We start from the raw sequence: 23,726 nt of genomic DNA, 5'->3' as shown, positions 1-23,726 counted from the left end.
TAATTACATATACTGAGAGAGAAGATGGTAAAGACATGGCACTATTATACATGTTTATTGTGTACATACAGAAATTATGTTAAAAACTACATTCTTTAAGAAGCAACCATTCTCCTTCTCAGAAGGCATTGTTCCAAATATTTGGGTTTTTGAACTGCAGCCCCAGTGTTTCTCTGCAGGGTTCTGATTGTTCAGCTTTTTCTTCATGGTGATCACCTTTCACATGACATTGGAGACACGGTATCTGTTTAATGTAAATAAAAATTTGCTTTTCATAAATCTGCATTTCAGTTAGGCATGCTACAACCTAGTCATAACACTAGAATGACATACCCCAGCCTTAGAAATAAGTTCTTACAGAGGCCACTGCTCACCCCTGCTTCCTTCACTAGTTTGGATGCTGCAGTCTCAAAAGAAAAAAAGCCTGCCACCCTGGGTTGTCATTTTGTTTAGGACATGTTTTTAGTATTTTGTCAAACTTAAGTGCTCAAAGCAAAGTCCAAACATAACATTTAATAGTTAACATTAAAGTGGAAAGACTTCTGAACAGCAAATTTTAAATGACATTTATCAGCGGAACACTTAAATGCTGAGTAAATCAGCAACAGAGTGAGTGGGTACAATCAGAGATGGAAAACCTAGCAGTGGTACAAGTGTATTGTTGTAAACCTTAACAGTTTTTTTAAAAAAGCTTTGTTCTCAAAGGAAAAAGGAGGAACAATTAGCCTTTAAAAAGAAGAATGCCAGGGCTAAGGCAGAACTCAGCTCTCTATCCTGGAAGGACATCTATTCTAAGCATATTGGTTGCTCTTTGGTGAGGGGGAAGACATTCTGTACATGCCACTCATGTCCTATCTTTAAAGAACGGGCATGGACACACTGAAGGTGGTGATACTAAACTGGTATGATTAAAGCATACTCAAATGAGGTGGCAAACTTAAGCACTCTGAGGAGTAAGTTCCACTGAAATCGGTGGGCTATTTCTGTATTTTTTTTACTAAGGACTGTGCTGCTCAACCCACAGAATCTGATTTTTATTACTATTTACAATGGGTTTTGACATTTAGAACCTGTAACTTCTATTCCTGACATAAAATGTTGACATGAACTATAGTCCTGACACAACATTTTTCAGATTGAAACTGTGTCTGACTGAAGGATTGTCTTAAATTAAGACTGTATGCAAAAGACTTAGTACAATACCATTTGATCTCACTCTCTTCTTGCTTATGGGGCTCCAGCTTTCACATGCCCTTTTCTGTCTTGTTGAAGCCTTTCTGAGTACACCATCATTGTCATGCAGGGAGTAACTACACTGTGTAATCGCTCTCCCATTTTGAACATGTTTCACTGTCATGAGGAACTGTGCACATTTTGAAAATCCAAAAGCCCACGCAAGGTCTTCAGCTGTTTGTCCATTATTATTGCATAAACTAAAATACAAAATTAAAAGAAAGCTCAATGTTTGATATTGTATGTACCATACAACTAAATTAAAATGACAGTCTGTGAAACACATTGAAATGCAAATCAAACAAAGTGATACAAGTGTTTAAAAACTAAGGCTACAATCCTGAACGTACAAAGGAGTAAATCCTATTGAACTCAATGGGGCTTATATCTAACTAAACATGTATACAATCAGGCCACAAATGCTGCTGAAATCAACATGGTAAGTTAATCAACGTAAAGTCCAATTGCTTTAAAAGATGCTCTTCCTTCTCTGCAAGTTATCTTTTTCTAAATTAAACAGCGAGATTGTACAGCATATGTTCTGAAGAAATCAGCAATTACATAGTTTTGCTAACCTTAACATTCATATGAAGATATCTTTTATTCACAGTTCTCCAATGTAAACAGCAGAACCATTATCTAGATTATATCCATTATCTAAGTTAGTAGTAGTTGAATTGATATACTTACTCAATATTGGCATGACTGGCAACAAGAAAGGTCAGACACTCCAAGCTCCCAACTTTAGCTGCCTTGTGAATTGGAGCTTCCCCAAGCCAATCCTAAATAAATGGAGACGTTTCATCATTTTGCAGTTACATTCACATGTAACTGTTAGAATTAGTTAATAAAAGGGATGGGGTGAGTTCCATCTTGTTGCTGTTTGCCACTTGAGATGAAGGGCAGCCAGCTGGCCCTGCTCCCGAGGCCAGAGCTGGCACTGATGCCATTCTGCCCCCTCATTGGCCCAGCTGCCACATCCCAGACACTGCCATCTTTCCCCTCACCATTGGATGGTGAGCATGCTGCTGCTGCTGCTGCTTGCACTTGTGAGGCAGCGGTTAGTATGCATTCACTACTGCCAGCTTTAAGTGCTGACCTCTCCTTTTTGTTCCTGTGCTACATCAACTCTCTCTCATTGTCTCTCGACAAAAAAAGGGAGGCCAGCCTGCAAAGCTTGGATGCACAATAACCATTACCCCACAGCATGCAAGTAGGAGTGGCACCGGGAACAGGGTGGCATCTGGGCTAGCAAGGGGCATGGGGGGGGGGGAAGTACAGAGGTATTCCTCATGGCAGGGGACCGAGTGGGGTGTTCACATTCCCCCCACCAGTGCCTCATGACAGAGCCATTTCAGGATGAGGGTGAAATCTCTAGCAGTGTGATATACTAAAGTCACCATAATTTCCAGCTCTACAGCCTTAATCTGGAGAATGCAATTTACAAGTGGAGGCAGGCAATTTGTTGGAATCTGCTGTACACAGTTCTCTGGAGTGGGTCCGCTGGAAAATGTGCCTCAAAACCACTCTTTCTGTACTGTGTCAATTTAGCTCTACTGAAATAGTACCTTTTGAATTGTTTTGGATGCCATTTAAGTAAATTGAAGTGCACTATATTCAGTTAAATATTTATATTGCAGTAATGTGTTGGGCATTTTATAAAATTACAGAAAATGAAAGGGGTAGGTACCAAATACAGATATAACACAAAACAAAGTACCTAATAGAGATGTATATTTTGATATCAAAGATAAAATGTATAACAGATTGCTGAACAATATAGAAAACAATAACTTCTATAAAGAACAAAATGTGAGGATATACAGATGATTAATAATGGAGTATCAGGATATAGGAATGTACAGGTGAAGTCTCACAGCACTGTTGCAAAGTTTCAGATGCTGCTTCAGTTCACTATTCAAATTTCAATTAGAATCTTAGAGTAGCAATAAGATATTTTGGTGTATGGAATTTACTCATCTATCCTATCATATTAAAAACATTATCCTGAAACATTGGCATCTTATTGTATACATTATTGTTTTTTATATTTTATACATTTTATCCTTGATATTAAAATATACATCTCTTTATTAGGTTTGTGTTATATTGACATTTTATAAAATTAACCAAAGAATTTTATAACCTCTGCTTTAAAGAGATTATATCTTTAATCTCTTTATATACCTGAACATTAAATAAAGGGGGAAAGACCTGGACACAAGTATACAGTTTAAAAAATTACTTCCAAAAATTAGTTTCTAAGAGAAGTGAGCCTGCAAATGATGCACATGCTATTTGCAATATGACATGTGTAGGCCACTACTTTCAGTATGAACTGTATAGCAGACAGTACACTGCTGAAGTACTATAAAAATAAATTCAATATATATACCCCTCACAGCAGGAGAGAAGCAGTGCTCTAAAGCTATTGAAGCTTTTCTAGCTTTGCAATTGCCCCGTTTATAATGCTTCAATAGCTGTCTATTTTTCCATCTTAATAATGATAAAATGGAATCTGCTAGCGTGCTGGATTGCCTAGAAATGGAAAATGTACCTGTTGGTTCAGATTAGCTCCTGTCTGCAATTGCCAAAGCAGGAAGAAAGCATGTCCTCCACGAGCAGCCAAATGAGCTGGGGATTGCCCAAAGGCTTCATCAGGTACGTTCACTTCGGTCCCTGCTTCCAGGAGACTCGGGCCATTCGGCTACAAGACAGATAAAAGTTTGAAACGTAGTTCTTGTAGCTAATACCTGATTTACAAAAACCCGGCTTCCCAATAATTGGCGAATTTAACAGAACGGATATAAATCTGCTAGATTGTTACGCTTTATTTCTCATTGATCGCAGGCTAGTAAACCATGAGTTTACTAGCAGTGTGATAATTTGTGTTACAACCAGTTCAACATCTGGTACTCTGAAAAGAAAAGAATCAGGGCAAGAATACCAATGTATAAGCTTAGCTTGCAAAATCTTACCTTTGCATTGCAATCTAACAGTAACATTCGTCTTGCTTGTGCTCAGCTCCGTTATAGCAAAAGTTGTGGTGGGACTGAAGCCGACTTTCAGTGTCGCTCCTTTGCTCCTTCCATAGCATCTAACGAGGCAGGCCTGGCGGGCAGCGCGAAGAACTAAAGAAGAAACGCGCTGGCTGGAATCCCGCCCTCTGGTCGCGGAGCCGGCTGGGTTCTGCACGTACACAAACAAGAGCACATGCAACTCAACCCGCCTTGCTGCGCGCTGATTGGCTCCTGCCCGTGCTTTCCTCAAGCATCCTGTGCTTGGTATTCTTACGAGAGGGGAGGGAGCAGGAAAGGCTAATGGCAGGTGGGGCAGCCATGGAGCACAGTGCGGCTAGACACGTTTCACACACACGCCACCCACAATCTGTGCTCTCTTTGAGGCAACTGCAAGAGAGGAAGGAAGAGCCGAAAAACAATTCTTTTACATCAAGTATTAACACTTCCGTTTAAAGGGGTCTTCCTGGCACACGTTCCTTCATGCACATGTCTGGGAACATTATTGTGATTAAAATATATGCTGTTTACTGAGCAAGAAAACTCTTTAAAAGGGTCTTAAAGGCCCTTAAAAGCCATTTGTACAGGCTCTCTGTCTAGTTGCCATTGGCCATACCTCAAAAGGCAGCTCACAGTAGACCCTTTCCTAAAAACGCATGGGAAAGTGTTTACATATGGGAGGAAGTAAGTACTCCTTCAGCTATCCAGAGTCCGGACCATTTAGGACTTTAAAGACTGAACCTAACAGTTTTAATTGGACCCAGAAACTCACTGGTGATCTATGGAATTGTTTCAGAACTTGACTTATATTGGCTAGAGCTAGTCACCAATGGAGAAAGTTAGTGTCATTTTAATGGAAATCGTAACGTTTCTGGACCAGCAGAAGTTGCCCAATTCAATGTCTTTAAATTTCAAACTCTTTCTGTAAAAGTTGAAGCAAGAGCCATATTATACTTCTATACACATGTAAACCAAGCAATTCCATAGTGGAGCTGATATTGAAAGTGTATATGTGTTTTATTGTTTTAGCAATGGTCTCTTTTATGCTGCTATACCCTATATTTTGAGAAGGTCTAGGCAGAGGTAATGAGAAAGCAAATAAAGTGGGTGTTATTTTTGTCCACATCATATGAGAACCCAGTTAATAACAACATGCATTTATATAAATCCTTCACATATATTTTCTTAGAAATTCTTAAGACAACCCTTCAGGGTAGTTCAGAGTTGTTATTCACACGGCAGATAAGGGATTAAGATACTGAGGCTGACATCCTGACTAAATTATTCAATGGAAATCCTATTGAAATTTAGTCCTTTAGCGTAACTACTAAGCAGTACTTACGACTTGAGTAACTTGTTGGGGGGGCGGGGGGGGGGTTCCACACATAATACAGAGCCTGAGGTTATCCCAGCTTGAGATATGGAGGGAACCTGAAGTTGATATATTATGTGCATATTATTGTTTATATGTATGGTGTTGTTGTTGTTGTTGTTTAATTTCCTTTGGTTGATGCCCGAAATAAAGTTTGTTTGTTAGAAGTAGCCAAGCTGAACCAGTGATAGCTCAGGCTCAACTGGCTGAACCTCTCAGCAAGGCCGTGGATGCTATCCCAGCTTGCCTTGTGCTACATCACAGCTATTGGTCCCCATGGAAAAGGGGGAGAGCTTGCCTGGAATGAACCCGAGGTTCATGAAGAATAGGGGTTTGGACATAATGAACACCTCGTGGGAACAGCACTTGGTTTAGCAAGCCAACTTTAAATCTTGGTTAAGATTTGGCTTTCCTGATACAAAAGGAGGGACTTTCCTGATATAATCCCCCTCCTTGAAGCTGCTATTTGTCCCATGGGGGGAAATGTACTTGTATGTTTTGCAGTAGTAAGGGAAGGAAGGCTAGACTTCCTGAAAGCAAGGATAACCATTGTTTATAGGAAACAGGATCTCTCTTGAGCTGCACTCATACCTTAAGTCAACCCACAGATTTGGGGTCCCATGTCCCAGCTGCTTTCACTGCCCTGTTTGTTCTTGGCATTTCTGATATGGCACCTAGTTAACAAATACTCTTGTACAGCAACTGGCAGAACTGGAAATACATGGAATCACACCACATTACTAGAAACTATATTGCATAATGCTCAGTTTATAAATAGTATCTAGACCCAGCAATGGTGACTCCAGAGAGACAGAAATTGGAGACATTTTTCAGTAACCTCAGGATCTTACTAGAGATTTGTTTCCACAGTCTGAGCATATGTATTTTGAATTAAGGTTCTCACAATAATCAATTCAGTAAATTGTATTACTAATTCTGAAGACAACAGAAAGTACTTACTGTATATTTTGAGTCTAAATAAAGGAGTTAAGCAAATAAATTACTCAAAGGCTAGCAACCCAGACCAATTTAGCAATTTCAACTGTTCTTACATGGCATGCAGTCCCTTCCATTTAAATAGACTAAAAGTGTACTAAGCTCCAGCATCAATCCATTATAGTTTTTAAACTTAGCAGTGAATCACTATTATATATGCAACAGTAAGATTAGACGGTCCAGCTTAATTGTAAATTTGTAATAGACCCATCCTGTCCCTCCCTGTTTTAATATTTGCAAAAATGTAGCTGATCTACAACAAATGTTTATTATATACCAGCCTACCCTCTTCATTCCCAGAATGTAAATTATAGAAACATACATTTGCCTGTAAGCCACCTAACGGCGCAGCGGGGAAATGATTTGACTAGCAAGCCAGAGCCTGAGGTTGTCAGTTCGAATCCCCACTGGTATTTATACACCTATATTTGGGCAGCAGCAATATAGGAAGATGCTGAAAGGCATCATCTCACACTACGTGGGAGATGGCAATGGTAAACTCCTCCTGTATTCTACCAAAGACAACCACAGGACTTTGTGGTCGCCAGGCGTCGACACCGACTCGATGGCACACTTTACCTTTACTTTACCTTTGCCTATATCTCAGGTATGTGGGGCGGGAGTATATTTCACACACTCCTCTTGTATATACTATCGTATATACTATTGTATACTGTATAATACTATTGTATACTCGTGTATATACTATCTTGCCACTCGCTAGAAGCAGCCTCACCTTAGCCGCAACTCTGTCCCATTAGCAGCAGCACTAAAAAGAAAGTTCTGCAGCTTGACTAGGAGGAGGACGCACCACGCTCTGTAGCTCCGCCCCTTGGCGAGCTAACAATCGATTTCCGCCCCTCCAACGCCTTTCAACCAATGGCGCGTGCGCTTCGGTTCTTAAATCCCACGCTATTGGAGAACAGGAGAAGGGGGCCGGGTGTGAAGGGGCGCCTCTGGGCTACTAGGAGATGGAGTTGCTGAGCAACGCAAAGCTGCTGCCATGAGGCTGGCGGCTTGGAGGTTCAGAAGCAGGAGTGTGTGGGCGACGTGGGAGGGCACATTTCGCGATGGGAACTGGCGGCGAGTGCAGTGAGTCACCCGCGTGGGAATCGAATCGGGCGGGCTTATTTATCCTTTCCCTGCTCTTCTCTCCCCCCGCCCCCCACTCCGCTTCAGGCTTTGTTACTACTTCAGTGGACTTATCTTAAGTGATAGGCTCTTGGCTTGTTTGGAAGCGTCTTGTGCCTCAATCCCAGATGTGTAGGGTGACTCTGATTGGGGAAAAAAGCACACTCTGCACCTGATCAGAAGGCATGCTTCGGTCTTTATTGTATGTCAGCAGACATACAGGACTCTGGTGTTCAGCCCTGTAAGCTGTGGTTGATATTAAGATGCCTCGCTAATCTTCTCCCTTCTCTTAAGATGTCCCTGTAACCTAACATTGGGAAAGGAACGGACATCCCTGGTCCTCCTTCAAGATGGCTAAAAGGGGAAGTACAGCGTCAGTGTAGGGATCACAGGAGCTGTAAAAGCAAGAGAAGCATTACTGCATGACTCATAAGAACGTAGGAAGCTGCCTTATACTGAGTCAGACTACTGAGCTCAGTATTCTCTGCTCAGACTGGCAGTGGCTTCCCCAAGGTTACAGCCAGGAGTCTCTCCTAGCCCTATATGGAGATGCCCGGAAGGGAACTTGGAACCTTCTGCAGGCCGGTGCTCTTCTCAGAGGGGCCCCATCCCCTAAGGGGAATGAATACCTTATAGTGCTCACATATAGTCTCCCATTCAAATGTCAACCAAGGCAGACCCTGCTTAGCAAAGGGGACCATTCATGCTAGTGACCGCAAGACCAGTTCTCCTTCCATAAAGTAATGAAAGATGTTACTGAATTTCTCTGTTGCCAACATTTACGACAGAACACTTGTTATTGAACCACTCCCACAGAGAGTGGATTTGATTTTATAAGGTACAGAGATGTCTACAGACTGTATGCATTCTGTGCGCTTGTGTAAAGATTTAAAAGTGTACTTTGCAAAATGCAAAATGTAATCATACCAACTATTTGAGAAGGAAAAATACTTGAAAAAATAAACCAAAAGCTATGTGGGCTGCAGTGTTCCCTCTAAGGCATGCATGTGTGTGTGTGCACGCACACATTTTCTAATGTCCACTCAGTTATTTTTACATCCTGCTCAGGTCGAATCAGGAAGGCCCCATTCTGAATGCACATGCACTCACACTGCCTTGATAGTGCTGCCCAGAACAAATCTCATTCTGCACACAAATGAGAAAAATTAGAGAGAACACTGATGGGGTGTGTTGTTATTGTGGGGTTTTTTTGGCGGGGGGTTGTGAAGAAAAAAAATCTGGAGATTTTTAATGAATGAGAATCAGAAGAAACTGTGTGAAGATTGGGTGGAATTGAAAGAAAGAGATTCATCCATTCATAGGATTGTGCTATTCTGATATCACATATGCCGGAGCCTAAGGGAGGGTACAGGAGACTTGGCCTCTCTCCTTTTGCAAAAACACTTGACTTTAGAATAAGAAAATTGTAGAGCTGGAAAGGGTGCAGAGAGGGGCAACCAAAATAATCGGGCTGGAGTGACTCCACTATGAGGAAAGACTACAATATTTGGACCTTTTTAGTTTAGAAAGAAAGTGGGTAAGTGGGGTCTATAATAGAAATGTATAAAATAAGGTACAGTGTGGATCAAGTCGACAGAGAGTTTTTCTTCCTCATAATATTAGCTTCATCCATTGAAGCTAAATGCTGGGAGATTCAGGACAGACATATGGAAGTACTTCTTTACACAACATTGTGTGTTTGAACTATGGCATTCACCTAGCCAGCAAACTAGATGGGTTTAAAAGGGGATTAGACAAATTCATGGAGGATAGGGCTATCAATGGTTACTAACCTGGATAGCTGTAAATTTCCATTAGGATCATTGGTGGCAGTCCCCTGAAAACTAGTGTTAGGGAACACCAAGGGCACTGTCATTTTTGCATGTTTCCCAGAGGCACCTAGTTGGCCATTGTGTGAAGCAGGAAGCTGGAGTAGATGGATCTTTGGCCTGATACAGCAGAGCTTTTTCTTACAGGTGAAACTCGGGAAAATTAGAATATCGTGCAAAAGTCCATTAATTTCAGTAATGCAAATTAAAAGGTGAAACTGATATATGAGACAGACGCATTACATGCAAAGCGAGATAAATCAAGCCTTAATTTGTTATAATTGTGATGATCATGGCGTACAGCTCATGAAAACCCCAAATCCACAAACCCAGAAAATTAGAATATTACATGGAACCAAGAATAGCAATAGCAATAGCACTAACATTTATATACCGCCCTATAGCTGGAGCTCTCTAAGTGGTTTTACAATGATTTTTAGCATATTGCCCCCAACATTCTGGGTACTCATTTTACCAACCTCGGAAGGATGGAAGGCCGAGTCAACCTTGAGCCCCTGGTCAGGATTGAACTTGTAACCTTCTGGTTACAGGGCAGCAGTTTTACCACTGCGCCACCAGGGGCTCATTGACAAGGATTGTAGAATAGAACAATATCGGACCTCTGAAAAGTATAAGCATGCATATGTATTCAGTACTTGGTTTGGGCCCCTTTTGCAGCAATTACTGCCTCAGTGCGGCGTGGCATGGATGCTATCAGCCTGTGGCACTGATGAGGTATTATGGAAGACCAGGATGCTTCATTAGCGGCCTTCAGCTCTTCTGCATTGTTTGGTCTCATGTCTCTCATCCTTCTCTTGGCAATGCCCCATAGATTCTCTATGGGGTCAGGTCAGGCGAGTTTGCTGGCCAATCAAGCACAGTACACTGTATACTTTTCAGAGGTCCGATATTGTTCTATTCTACAATCCTTGTCTTCTTGGTTCCATGTAATATTCTAATTTTCTGGGATTGTGGATTTGGGGTTTTCATGAGCTGTACGCCATGATCATCACAATTATAACAAATTAAAGCTTGACTTATCTCGCTTTGCATGTAATGCGCCTGTCTCATATATCAGTTTCACCTTTTAATTTGCATTACTGAAATTAATGGACTTTTGCACGATATTCTAATTTTCCGAGTTTCACCTGTATGTTCTTAAAAAATGAAACGTAGACAGGAGGACAGCACAAGCATAAGAGTTTGTTTTTTCTCACAATTCTTTAGGAGCTCTTGTTTGAGTAGTTCTCAAGTGCCCTGAAATGTGAGGCACTTCCTGTATTCATTAGAGCCTTTGATGGTTTTCAAGTGTGAGGTTAGAGGCCTGCAGAGGTCTCAAGCACCCCTTGTTATGTAAATTGCCACATATCCCTCTCAAGCCAGTCCTCTCAAAATTTGGAGACTGGTCAAGGTCTGGCCAAATGCTGAATGTCCCCCATAGTGAGAGATGCTTGAAACATGGGCAATATTAAAAAGAGAAGAGCCATGAAAACAAGGTTAATGGTGTTTTGATCCTTTAGTTTGAAATGAGTGGTGTCTGATGGAGGGTAATGTGAGGGTTTTTGTGTGACCTCACAGCCTCTCATATTCATTTGATACAGAAAAGAAGAAATTGAAAGAAAGAAATGAAGCTAACTAGTGAGCGTCTTCCTCAGGAAAGTTGCAGTGAGAATATCCTTGAAACGGTTTCAGATTTGCAAAGTACTGAATCAGCAGACTGGAAATGGCTAACAGACTCTGGTAAAGCACCTATGCAATACCTAGCCTCACCTGTTCTTCCTTCCGTGACCCAGGTGGTATGTTTAGTAGACATAGTACATTCCTTGTAGTCTACGGATGTGCATGTGTCTGTTCAGAGGCCTTTTTACAGGCATCCGAACAGGTTTGAATACTGGGGGAGTTCGAAGTCTGAAGGCAGGGGGATCACACTTTAAGTGTGGGGAAGGATGCACTTATCCTTCTCCCCACTGTTCCCCTGCCAGTGCTCTGTGTCGGTAAAAGCCTTCGGGGCAGTAGTGCACCTCCCTGTCGCCCCTTCCCCCTCTTCAACCAGAAGTGGCCAGAAGTATTGGGTGTGCGTGCGATCGTGACATGTGTGCACACCTGGTACTTCCGGCCAAAGACAGGGAAGGGGCGGCAGGGAGGTACACTGCTGCCCCAAAGACTTTTACTAACACTGAGCGCTGGCGGGGGAAGGGGTAGGTGCACCCTCCCCCACCCTTAAAGTCAGACCCCACCATACCTCCTGGAGTCACTCCTGCCCGGTTCCTGTGCACATCCCTATTGTAGTCTACATTCCTTGCCCAAGCAGACAGAGGAGAACGAGGGGATATGGGAGGCATCTATAGGCCTCTCATTCCCCATAATGGCCTGATGTGGTGCCTGTCTGGGCACCTTTGCAGGCATGTGGTTGGGGCAAATGTGGTTCTCTTCTGTCCTGTGGGGATCCCTCACTCCCAGGTGCTGCACCTGTACTAAGACTAAATAGAGCCCATGTTGTTTAAGGACAGGCTGCTTGCTAGAGCTGCAATAACAGTTGATGACATTCCCAGGGTCAAATTAAGGTCAAATTAATGTTGATTTCAGGTGGAATTGGGGTTTTTTTAGTGAGCAGTTATGGCCTTTGGGCAACTGCTGGGTATTGAATTGGCCTTCCAGCACACTTGCCTGTGATACCTCTGGGCTAGAGTATTAGACTAGGATTACCAGGGAGACCCTGGTTCAAATCCCCCCCTCAGCCATGAAACTTGCTGAGTGACTCTGGGCCAGTCACTTATCTTTCAGCCTAACACACCTCACATGGTGTTGTGAGGATAAACATAACTATGTACACTGCTCTGGACTCCTTAGAGAAAGAGCAGGATATAAATGTAAGAATAAATAATACCAATAAACATACAGAGCAAGGAAGCACAGTGTAGCAAGATTGAGGATTAATATGGCCTATTGTGCAGCAAACCCGGGATTATTAGAAATAATAATAGTTGTTATCCTCTAGATATGATTGTATAATTAAGACTGTTATGAGCTCTTAGAGGACCACATGCTACTTTTTGTTTGTGTTTGTTTAAACAGAGAGTCACAGTCATACTTTTCGGCTTGCAAAAGCTGAAGAGCTGCTGGAGAAGAGGATCAGTGCCGGAGATCCTCAGGCACACTTTCTAAAAGGGCAACTGTACTTTGAAGAGGTTGGACCATTTGTTTAATTCCAGTATAGAAAAAGAGAATTAAAACTTAATGCAGCTATAATATTTTCAGATGCTTCTGTAACTGTGGCAGAATACCTAATTCAGCTTCCTAACCAACTGGAATAGCAGATATTTAAACATGTTCTTATCTTCCAGGCAAATGATAGGGCCTAAAGGGTTAAATCTCCCTATGAGCCTGGAAATTTTTATAAAAGCCCAGAAAATTGAAGTACTTGAGACAGAAGACTCAGCTGTCCTTCCTTGCTAAATTTCCAGGCCTTGCTTCTGTTTCTGTTGGGAAGCCTCTCACCAGACTCTGGGTAGCATGGTATTGTTTGTTTGTTTAAATTTCCATACCACCTTTCATTAAAACAATCTCAAGGTGGTTCACACAAAAGTTAAAGCAAGACTATAAAAAATATACAATTAAAATATTAAGCTGGAAAATAAAAATACAGATCTGATTAAAAATATTTTTCAAAGCACAATATAACCATAAACATGGTTTCTGGTGTGACATCCATCTCCATTGTTGATATTGTCATCGAGATGGTTGTTACTTGTGTGAAAATCCTGCTAATTACAGAGGATATGCAACAATGACTCCCAACAAGCATACCCTTGATTAAGCAAAGGTGCATGAAGGTGCTTAGTCACATTGCAATATACATCTGTACCCCATTGAACTGGCCTGATGCATTTTTAAAAATGTGAATCCCTGTCCAGGGCAACTAGTTCTTATTTATTTATCTTATGTGTGGATTATCTGTGTGCAACTAGAGTTGACTCTGGACTGCAATAATCTGCTTCAAGTGGGAACTCTGAAATCCACAGATCTCTCGCACCCACAAGGGCGTGCCAGCAGAATAGACAGCTCTGTGTACACATCCCATCACAGCAGTATACACAAGGCTCTGAATCCAGGCAGCTCATGCTTTTGCAGTGATTTCATCCCAATAGCCTGTTTACTTTGGTTCTTGCATTTATGTTTTGGGGAGCTGTTCAGATGGAGAACAAGCAGCTGCTTCCTGTTCTGAGTGTTGCCTTCTGAATGTTTGCACATTTAACAAATCTTGGGTCCAGGCATTATTTGCAGTTGATTAAGCAGTGTCTGTTGTTGGTACACTAATTTCCATTTTTCAAGATGCTTACAGAATGTATGGATTTTTGTATTTTTCCCCTTTCTAGTTTAATGGGTGGTATATATTTTATTGCATAATTCTGTTCTGACAGTTTCAGATTTAGCTTGATTCTAAACCTTTGATTTTTCATTGTGTCTTGTGCAGGAATGGTATGAAGATGCATTACTGCAGTTTGAAAAAACCAAAGACACAGATTTTCAGTCCATGTATCAGTTAGGTGTGATGTATTATGATGGATTGGGGACCCAGCCAAATCCTGTAAGTTGCAACCAGAACACAATCACTTCCTATATTTTAAAAACACAAATTTAAAGCAATTAAAGATGCAAGTAGTATCAAATTACTAAGCAAATGTCCCAAGGCTCAAACTGAATAAACTGGGTGAGTACAGGAGATTCCCCTAAACTGAACAGAGTTCTGTTACCTCTTACCCACACACTGGTGCAGGCACTGCAATAGGCCATTAGCAGGAATGGGAGGTCTGAGTACAGCTCTCACCTTTCTATCCAAACTTCCTGATTCCTCAGTGCAAGTTGGTTGTGTGTCAGAGCACAACTAACGATCAAACCCGACATTACTTTAAGTGCATGATTTATTTATTTATTGTTAGATTTATATACTGCCTTTCATAAAATTATCCCAAGGCAGCTTATCAAAATTAATACTATAACATTCCATAAAATCATATTAAAATCAATTAAAACCCTAAAAACATAAAACACTCAACACAGCCATAAAAACAAAACAGAGCAGCTAGAAAGGAAGGATGGCGACCCTTAAGGGGTAAAAACCTGAACCAATAAGTGTTTTCAGTTCTTTTCTAAAAGCCGCCTACAGGCACCAGAGAACGGATACCCACCGGGAGAGCATTCCATAACCTGGGGCAACAACAGAGAAGGCCCTCTCCTATGCACTTGACAGTTGCGCCTCCCTCAGTGTCAGCACATGGAGCAGAGTCCCTCTGATGACCTTGTTGGGTGGGCAGAAACCCTTGGGAGCAGGCAGTCCTTCAGATATCCACACAGCCCAAACCATTAAGGGCTTTAAAGGTAATAGCTAGCACCTTGAATTGGACCTGGAAACAAATTGACAGCCAGTGCAACTCCTTCAAAATAGGTGTAATATGTTCTAAATGAGGAGTTTCAGATAGAACCCCAGCCATTACATTCTGCACCAACTGAAGTTTCTGAATATTCTTCCAGGGCAGCTTGAATTGGCTCAGATTGACTTGAATTGATTGGCTCTTGTGTGCATTTTTGTTTTTGCTTAAAAGCAGTGGTGGGGATCCTAGAACAGGCCTGCAGTGTGGGAGACTGCATTTAACTCTTTGCTCTTTTAGTGCACACAGTTTTAAAATCATTTTTTTCTATCCCGCTCTTCCTCCAAGGAGCCCAGAGCGGTGTACTACGTACTTAAGTTTCTCCTCACAACAACCCTGTGAAGTAGGTTAGGCTGAGAGAGAAGTGATTGGCTCAGAGTCACCCAGCAAGTATCATGGCTGAATGGGGATTTGAACTCGGGTCTCCCCGGTCCTACTGTAGCTGCCACTTGATCCAGATGAGACGTTTCTGTTGGCCCCAATCGGAGCTTCCCTTCTGGGGCAAATAGTGCATGGGGGCAGTCCAAATTGAACCATGGCGGGGACAAAGGGTTAAAGCCCCACATGTTGTAGTCCCAGTCCAGATCAGACTCCCAAGGACTACTATTTAGCAAAAGCAGCAACAACACCTTCAAGGGCCAGCTCCATGCTTAAAATAACATAGTTTGAACCGAATTTGCATCACATAGAAAGATAGGGCTGGATGGAATACAATAGGCATGTGTTGTTTATATGTGCATGTTGCTGAATGGGGGCAAGTGAGATGAGAACAGGGTGGTATTAACCCTGATCATGCCTAGTAGAGTATTCTGAAACAAGATTAAAATTACACAATTGCTAGTTACTAAAGTGAAATCTTCCCTAGTACCACTAGAGGGCAATATGTTGTTGCACTATAAATGTAAGGAAGTTGCTTTTCTTTCAAAAGGAAGTATATGAAACAAAATAAAAGTATGCTGTGTCATAAAATTCTTTGTCATCTTGATTTCAGAATAACAGCTATTAACAAACGTCTAACAATTTTGGGAAATTCTAGATAAAAAGGTGTATAGTTTTGAAGACCCATCTTGGTGCATTCAAACACTTAGGAACTACATAAATGTATCTTGCATCATACACATTATGCATCTGGTTAGTTTTATGAAAAATGATCACACATTTTTGAAATAGTGACTGAGTTTATACAATCAATAGGTATGGTTATGTATCTGGATCGCTTATCCTGGATTTGAAAGCAGGCATCTTTCAAAAAGCGTTTGTGGGTGCTTTTTAAAGGTGCTTCCTCTCTGGAGGGGAATAGGGTGACAGAATCTCTCCCTGCCCATCTGCTTTGAGTTGAGATTGGATGATGCTAGAGTGTTATATGTACTGTTATATGTAATGCACAGTCATAGTTGAATATTCATTTAGTTTCTAAAGGGGAAGCCTCTCATTGCATAATTTTCTATGGTGGGGTAGAACAATCTGTTCAAATCTTGTGGGTTGAGAATGAACATATTTTAGATAAATAAGCTAAAAGAGAGTACCTGTATGAGAGGTCGTTACCAAAGAACTGATCTGAACTGTGGTAGGAGAAATGCTCTCTCATGTCAGTTGCATGACAAAATAATCAAAGACCCAAATGGAGTAGCATCCCGGCTAGTACTTCTGCTAATGGGGAAAAATTCTACTCACACGGAGTTGGGGATGATTGTTGCTGATCCCCTCCTTCCCTCTGCTGCCCCCTCAGAGTATTTGCTCCTAAGAGTCCCCCGATCCTCGGGAGCATCTGCATGAAGAGAACTTCAGTTTGTGGAAGTACTGGTCTGGATGCCATCCATTGGAACAAGCCTACCTAGGTTTGCTAAACACCTTTTTAGTCTGCAGCCAGTGGTGCTGTGGCATTCTGGATATTAATTGTTAGAAGGGATTTGAATGGAAACAGGCCACTTTTTGCATCTGTCAAAGTAGGCTGAGAGAATGGTACACACACAGAGACTACCTGTCACTCATACTGGATCCTCTGAGCCTAGAGCTCAGAGCTCTCCTTCCCAAAATGACTTTAAGAATACTGTCAGGGTGAAGAAACATTCCCTTATAGTTTGGAAGAGGTGACCACACATTTTGAGTGACCTTGGTTGGCACCTATCCTGCCTCTCCCACTTCAAGGAATTGGAAGGGGGTTTCTCTCTGATCTTATGCTGACCTTTTGGAGGCCAGCATAGAACATAGAACTCTTGCTGCTTCCAGGTTCCTCCAAGCCTAGCCCTAGGTCAGAGAATAGCCCTCCTCCATCTCTTGTACAACAGCAGACTATGCTGAGGATGTCTTGCTCAAGGAGGTGGCAGAAGCAGGCTGGATTGGCCATTCCAGAGCTGTGGAGAGAAACCAGGATGAGTCAATACATGGTGGCACACAGGAGAGCTGTTGTCAGGGCAACCAGAGCATATTCTGGCACATCTAAGGAGACTGAGATGTGCTGTAGCTCCATTGCCAGCTGGTGGATTCTCCAGCCTGATTGCTGGATTGATTGGAGTCTGTTCCTGAAGGGCCTGGGGCTAGGAGTTCAGGAGTTGAGCCTGAGCATGTGTGGCACAACTGGGAGCTCAAAAGGAACCCTTAAGGGCTCTCCCAGCATGGGTGGAGAAGTCGAATGTGTGGCAGCAACCTCTGCCCCCATGCTCTGATGCCACACCAAGCAGCCTCAGGAGTGGGGTTCTTCCTGACTGACAGTTTGCAAGACTGAGAGATGGTTGCACCTGATAAGCTTATATGTGGACCACTGGCTCAGAAACCAAGAGGATTGGTGTAGCTAAATCCATGCAAAGCAGGCAGCCCTGCCCCCCCAGACAATATAATTAATTACTGGGGTCAAGGCAAGCTTGAGGAAGCTTATAGCAACAACATAGTCAAGGTGCCTGGGAGTAAGGTGGAAGCTTCCTCAGTGACATGCTATGTTTTCATCGTTTTAGAGTATTAGCAATTCAGTTTTTTGTTTTTGTTTTTAAAACTCTGCCATAATCAGCCTCATTCCTTCGCTGAAGAGTCCCTACTGTACACATGCACAAGCTTTTTTCCTGGTCTATGTCTTGGGAATTCTAGTGAAGGTCACACCACATATCTGGTAGAGATGCTGATTAATGTGTCGCTTCCAGTTATATTGTGAGAAATTAAATAACTCAGATATCCACTTCCCTGAAGTATTCTATGTGAACAGACATTATGATGTACATTGGATCTGTTCCTGATGAAGTGTCCCCCCTCCCACACTTTATTTTTATTAGTTTTCTGCATATCAATGTGACTTCCAGTTCATCTTTCAACATAGTTATACTACAACATACATTTTCTCTCATGTGAATATTTTCTTCATATTAATATATCTAGTTATGTCCTAGTCCTTGTTTTCATCACCATAGTAATCTATTAGTTTCATTACTATAACAAATTCCCCAACTGTTATTTTTACATTTCATCCCCCGTTAATAAATCCAAATTCACATTATTTTTCATATACTGCAAAAAGGGTTTCCAATCTTCTACAAAGTTTTCTATATGACTATCTCTTACTAATACAGTAAACTTTGTCATTTCTGCATATTCATATGCCTTCATGAACCTCTCTTCTTTTGCTGGAATTTCCGCAGATCTCCATTTCTGAGCAAGGACCATTCTAGCCACCGTCGTGAGATATAGAAATAAATTTCTATTTTCTTTTGAGATTTCTTCATTAATTATGCCCAACAGGAAGGATTCAGGTCTCTTATTGTTCCTGATGAAGTGTTGAAGCAGATCTGCTGTCTGGGATGCATTCTCTCTCAAGCAGCAGACCAGAGCCTTCCCCTTATGTGCTTGACATAAGACGCTAAGTTGCTTACTCACAAGTAATTCTTGTGCTGCTCATTGTGTGTGACTTAAGCACCTGCAAAGAGCAGCATAAGTATTCTGGAAGGAGGAGGAACAAAGAAGAATAGTTTGTCTCTCATTTTCTTAGAATAGATCAGATGGCGGGGTGTAAACATACTCTAAGAGATACATTAGTTCATTGTACCTGGAAATTCAGAGTTGTCTACAGATCTGCAAATTCTTCCACTGTTTCTGTCACCAATAGAAAAAAGGAGTGGAATACATGGAGAAGATTGTCAGCTCTAAATCTTCTAAAGCAAGACATTTAAAGTTTGCAGCTGCATATAATCTTGGCAGAGCTTACTATGAAGGATGTGGGACGGAGATTTCAGAACAGGAGGCTGAAAGGTAAACTTATGTGCCATCTATGCTACCTAGGCACCTGCACTGGGCAGGTGTGAAGCAAGTCAGGTGTATGTCTAGTGGTCCATATATAACTTCAGCCATGTTAAGAACACAAGAACAGCTCTGCTGGATCAGGCCCAAGCTCTGTCTCATCCAGCATCCAGTTTCACACAGTGGCCCACCAGATGCCTCTGAGAAGCCCACAGGCAAGAGGTGAGGGAATGCCCTCTCTCTTGCTGTTGCTCCCCTGAAACTGGTATTTAGAGGCATCTTGCCTTTAAGAGTTGGCCTATAGCAACCAGGCTAGTAGCCATTGATAGATCTGTCCTCCATTAATTTGTCTAAGCCCCTTTTAAAGCCATCCAAGCTGCTGCTAGCTAGCTAGCTAGCTATTTTTATTTATTTATTTATTTATTTATTTATTTATTTGTGCATGCATGCATGCATGCATTTATGCTATTTACATACAGTCTACTGGATGTTATTCACTGGGTTTGGTACTTTAATTATTGGACCCTTTCCAAGGGTCTGGATAACTAATGAAGAATTAAAGATACTGCTTTTCAACAAAAGTTTCCAAAGTGGTCTACACAGATAATAAATAAATAAGATGGATCGCTGTCCCCAAAGGGCTCACAATCTAAAAAGAAACATAAGATACACACCCCTGCTGAATAAAGAGACCATGTTAAAAAGGTGCCACATCCTTCATAGTAAGCCATATCCTGTGGCAGAGAATTCCATGGATTAATTATGCACTGTGTGGAAAAGTTCTTTCTTTTGTTGGTCCTAAATTTCCTGGCCTTCAGTTTCATGGGATGGCCCCTGGTTCTAGGACTGTGAGAGACCGAGAAAATATTCTCTCCCGTCTTGTGGTAGCAAATATGAATTGTCTCTTTTGCTAAGCAGGGTCATTTAGAATGTCTAGAAATTTGGCCTCTCTGTCAATACTTGCACATGAATTTGCCCAGTCTGTGTGAGGATAATTGAAGTCACCCATTATTACAGCTCTGTCTCTCTTTGATCCCTCTCTGATTTGCTTCTTCAACTCCAGTTCACTCCTAGTGTTTTGATCCGGAGGGCAATATCATGTCACTAGTAACACATTTCCTTTCAGTCTTTGTATTGTCACCCATAATGACTCTCTGGAGGACTCCGGTACTCCTAGGTTGTGTAGTTTATTGGATTCTATCCCTTCTCTAATATAGAGTGCTACTCCACCCACCCACCCCTTTCTGTAGAGTTTGTATCCAGGAATAACAGTGTCCCACTGGTTCTTACCATTCCACCAGGCTTTCATTATGACCACTATATCTGTTTTCATTAGCAACCAAGCACTCCAGCTCGCCCATCTTGGCTTGGTTTCTAGCATTGGTGTAAACACCTACAGTATATGATCTTACCTGGCATTGTTGGGTGCACTCCTTCAAAGTCATTTGATCTTTTTGACCAGCTGTCATTGTCTGCTCTGCTCCTGGTTCTACTCTGTCCCCTTCTGGTTTACCTGAAAAGTTTGCACCCTCGCGGCTTAGGGGATTTTGCTTGCAGATGAAGATACCACCAGTTTCTGCGGGCAATCACCCAGGCACCATTTTAAAAGCTGCTCTAAGACCTTTCTGATTTTAAGCACCAGCAGTTTGGTTCCATCTTGGTTCAAGTTCAGCCTGTCCCTTTCGTACAGGCTTTGCTTGTCCCCAAATATATCCCAGTGCCTAAAATCTAAACCCCTCCTCCTGACACCACCATCCCATCCATGCATTGAGACCGCTCAGCTCCACCTGTTTCACTGGCTCAGCATCTGGAACAGGTAGCACTTCAGAGAATGCTACTCTGTGGGTCCTGGACTTCAATTTGCTACCTAGGAGCCGAAATTTGGCTTCTAGGACCTCCGAACTGCATTTCCTAACATTGTTGGTGCTGATGTACACCACAATGGCTGATTCCTCCTCAGCACTACCTAACAGCCTATCTAGATGCTCTGTGATGTCTGCAACCTTTGCACCAGGCAGGGAAGTCACTGTGCAGTCTACATGCAGGTCACAACCCATCTCTCTTTGCCCCTAATGATCAAATAATCCACTACTAGGAGGCCCCCAACCCCTGTAGGAGTATCCTCTGTGTGAGAGGATATGAGTGCATCACCCAAGGAAGGGGTTCCTAAGGGAGAATTCTCCTCTTCCTCGGACTGCTGTCCTCCTTCCCTGAAATCTCCATTCTCCATGACAGCAGAGGAGCTGTTAGCCTGGGAGTGGGATGCCTCTATCACATCTCTGAGGGGAAGTTGGACCTTTGCCTGTCTCCATATAGTCCTGTTGCTGGCAGGAATGAGCACAGGCCACAGAAAGTGCATGGCAGGAGTCATTATCTTGATAGGAGTGAAAAGGTGCTGGGTGGAGGGGCTGCTTTTCCTCTTTCATGCTAATGCACTTGGGAACACAGACAAGTGTAAGGGGGAAAGACTAGCTACATTTGATACTGTGTCCTGTGTTTCCCAGGTTATGGTTTATTGCTGCAGACCATGGGAATCCAAAAGCAAGCGTAAAGGCTCAAAGTGCCCTTGGAATGTTATATTCAGCAAGACATCCAAAGGATCTGAAAAAGGTACTGGCCTGAGTTTATGGCTTCAGTGATAGTACTTGAATGAAACTGTTGTGTCTAAAGAGGTCCTGTGGAAAGAGGTGGTTGTATTTTGTATGGGGTGAGGATCAAGTGAGGAGGAGGACATTAGCAAAGCGAAATGCTGGACAAAGTCAAGATAAGACAAAAATATAAAACCAAATCTGAACAATGCTTTTGTATATCTGTTGCCTTTTGCTTCTGAAATTGTGGAGCAGGTTGTGTTTGTACAATGTTTAGAATTCTATTGTATAACTAGTATTTTGATCCTAATCAGTCTGTGTTTCACCCTTCTCATTGAAAGAACTTTAACTTCTGCTACTGGTTTTCTTCTGTCTAAACCAGGACTGCACAACTCATGGCCCATAGGCCAAATCCAGCCCATGGGCATGTTTTTGCAGGTCCACTGACTCCCTTTCAGTTTCCAAAGTTGCAGCTGCTTCCACCCACCTCCCAGGCCCAATGGAAGCAGGATGGGCCAGAAAGCCCTGGCAAGTGAGCAAGTGGGTGGCAGGAGCAGTGGCGAGATGGCATGCTACTATGGGGGCAGCACTACCACCTCCCCCTGCCGCTCACACTGGCTCCCGTGCCTCTCTGCTTCCACTGGGGCCGGGAGCTTTCTGGGAATGAGGGTACACATGCCCCTTGTTTCTCCATCAGGGCACATGCACGCTGTAATTCCCAGAAAGCTCCTGATGCCAACTAGAAGCAGGGGGGAGCCCTGCCACCTGCCTACTCGCTCACTCACCAGGACTCCCAGGCCCATCTTGCTTCTATCGGACCTGGGTGGTGACTGGGGGCAGCCTTGACTTTGAGACTAGACCTAAATGGACTTTGGGATGCTGCTGAACTGGACCTAAGGAGTCTGATCAACTCCTTGCTGGGCACGTATCTCACACAACTCCTTAGAATCCGGTGTGTGTTTGTGTGTGTGGAGGGGGGGGAGCTGGCATGCAGAGGACTAAGTGAACCTGGGAACATCTGCAAGGGGTCTGTCTCTTAACCTCAGCCCCATCCTGTGTGATGGGGAAAGAGCTCTCCTTATGATCAGAGCTCCCCTTGCAATGTGTGTGTATGCATTTTACTATTGCTTTAATAATCGTATAATTTTTATTTATTTATTTATTCTGTTTCTCATAAGATTTCTCATAAGACATCCCAAGGTGGCTTACCAAAGTTAAAATACATTAAAACTCCAAAAAAATCACATTTAAAACTTTGAAATCAGTTAAACAGTATAAACCATGACACACCAAAAAACTACCATTAAAAAAGACAAACGGAAGCAGGAAAGCTGAGAGAGCGGCAGGCCCTAAGGGGTAAAAACCTGAACAAGTAAAAAGGTCTTTAGTTTTTTTAAAAGCAGCCACAGATGTAAAAGAGCTGACATTCACTGGGAGAGTATTCCAGAGCCTGGGGGCAACAGCAGAGAAGTCCTTGTTCCACATGCACAACAATTGTGCCTCTCTCAGTGTTGGCACACAGAGCAAAGGCTCCTCTGACAACCTTGTTGGTTGGGCAGAAACCCCTGAGAGCAGGTGATCCTCCAAGTATCCAGGACCCAAACCTTTAAGGGCTTTAAAGGTAATAATGAGCACCATGAATTGGATTTGGAAACAAATTGGCAGCCTGTGCAACTCTTTCAAAATAGATATATGCTCTAAGCACGCAGTTCCACAGAGAACCCTGGCAGCTGCATTCTGCACCAACTGAAGTTTCCAAATATTCTTCAAAGGTAGCTCCATGTAGAGCACATTGCAGTAATCCAGCCATGACGTGACTAAGGCATGGGTAACTGTGGCCAGAACTGCCTTCTTGAGAAGAGTTCGTGGCTGGCACACTAACCGAAGCTGGGCAAAGGCACCACTGGCCA

The 23,726-nt window shown here is 42.5% G+C and overlaps 2 protein-coding genes across 3 annotated transcripts in view; one reads left to right on the top strand and one right to left on the bottom strand.

The window, feature by feature from the left end:
- Positions 1 to 39: 39 nt before the first annotated feature.
- Positions 40 to 7,488, bottom strand: ANKRD37 (ankyrin repeat domain 37). 2 transcript variants are annotated; one of them, XM_053256859.1, is made up of 6 exons: positions 7,355 to 7,488; positions 4,212 to 4,422; positions 3,791 to 3,940; positions 1,924 to 2,015; positions 1,204 to 1,433; positions 40 to 244 (listed from the first exon to the last, which is right to left on the bottom strand). In XM_053256859.1, the coding sequence occupies exons 2-6, from the start codon at positions 4,236 to 4,238 to the stop codon at positions 213 to 215; spliced, it is 531 nt and encodes a 176-aa protein (XP_053112834.1). In that variant the 5' UTR covers positions 4,239 to 4,422; positions 7,355 to 7,488; the 3' UTR covers positions 40 to 212. The 2 variants fall into 2 exon arrangements, with proteins under 2 accessions (XP_053112834.1, XP_053112832.1); XM_053256857.1 differs by lacking the exon at positions 7,355 to 7,488 and adding an exon at positions 6,214 to 6,333.
- Positions 7,489 to 7,559: 71 nt separating this feature from the next.
- LRP2BP (LRP2 binding protein) overlaps positions 7,560 to 23,726 on the top strand; it is a 30,188-nt gene continuing 14,021 nt past the window's right edge. Inside the window, exons 1-6 of the mRNA XM_053258706.1 lie at positions 7,560 to 7,710; positions 11,180 to 11,318; positions 12,654 to 12,766; positions 14,053 to 14,166; positions 19,098 to 19,240; positions 21,733 to 21,838. Of these exons, the coding sequence (XP_053114681.1) occupies positions 11,204 to 11,318; positions 12,654 to 12,766; positions 14,053 to 14,166; positions 19,098 to 19,240; positions 21,733 to 21,838 (591 nt within the window). The 5' untranslated portion in view covers positions 7,560 to 7,710; positions 11,180 to 11,203. The remainder of the gene's footprint in view (positions 7,711 to 11,179; positions 11,319 to 12,653; positions 12,767 to 14,052; positions 14,167 to 19,097; positions 19,241 to 21,732; positions 21,839 to 23,726) is intronic.

Source organism: Hemicordylus capensis, chromosome 5 (assembly GCF_027244095.1).
Source record: "Hemicordylus capensis ecotype Gifberg chromosome 5, rHemCap1.1.pri, whole genome shotgun sequence".
Lineage (NCBI taxonomy): Eukaryota > Metazoa > Chordata > Lepidosauria > Squamata > Cordylidae > Hemicordylus > Hemicordylus capensis.
The sequence above is the reverse complement of the archived record's forward strand: the minus strand, read 5'-3'. Positions and strand labels throughout refer to the sequence as shown.

Excerpts from the sequence above, each read along its gene's own strand:
- ANKRD37 (XM_053256859.1), bottom strand. The coding sequence starts at position 4,238 with ATGTTACTGTTAGATTGCAATGCAAAG. Across the intron at positions 3,941-4,211 it reads TGTTAGATTGCAATGCAAAG|CCGAATGGCCCGAGTCTCCT; the intron begins GTAAGATTTTGC and ends TCTGTCTTGTAG. Across the intron at positions 1,434-1,923 it reads GCCAGTCATGCCAATATTGA|TTTATGCAATAATAATGGAC; the intron begins GTAAGTATATCA and ends TTTGTATTTTAG.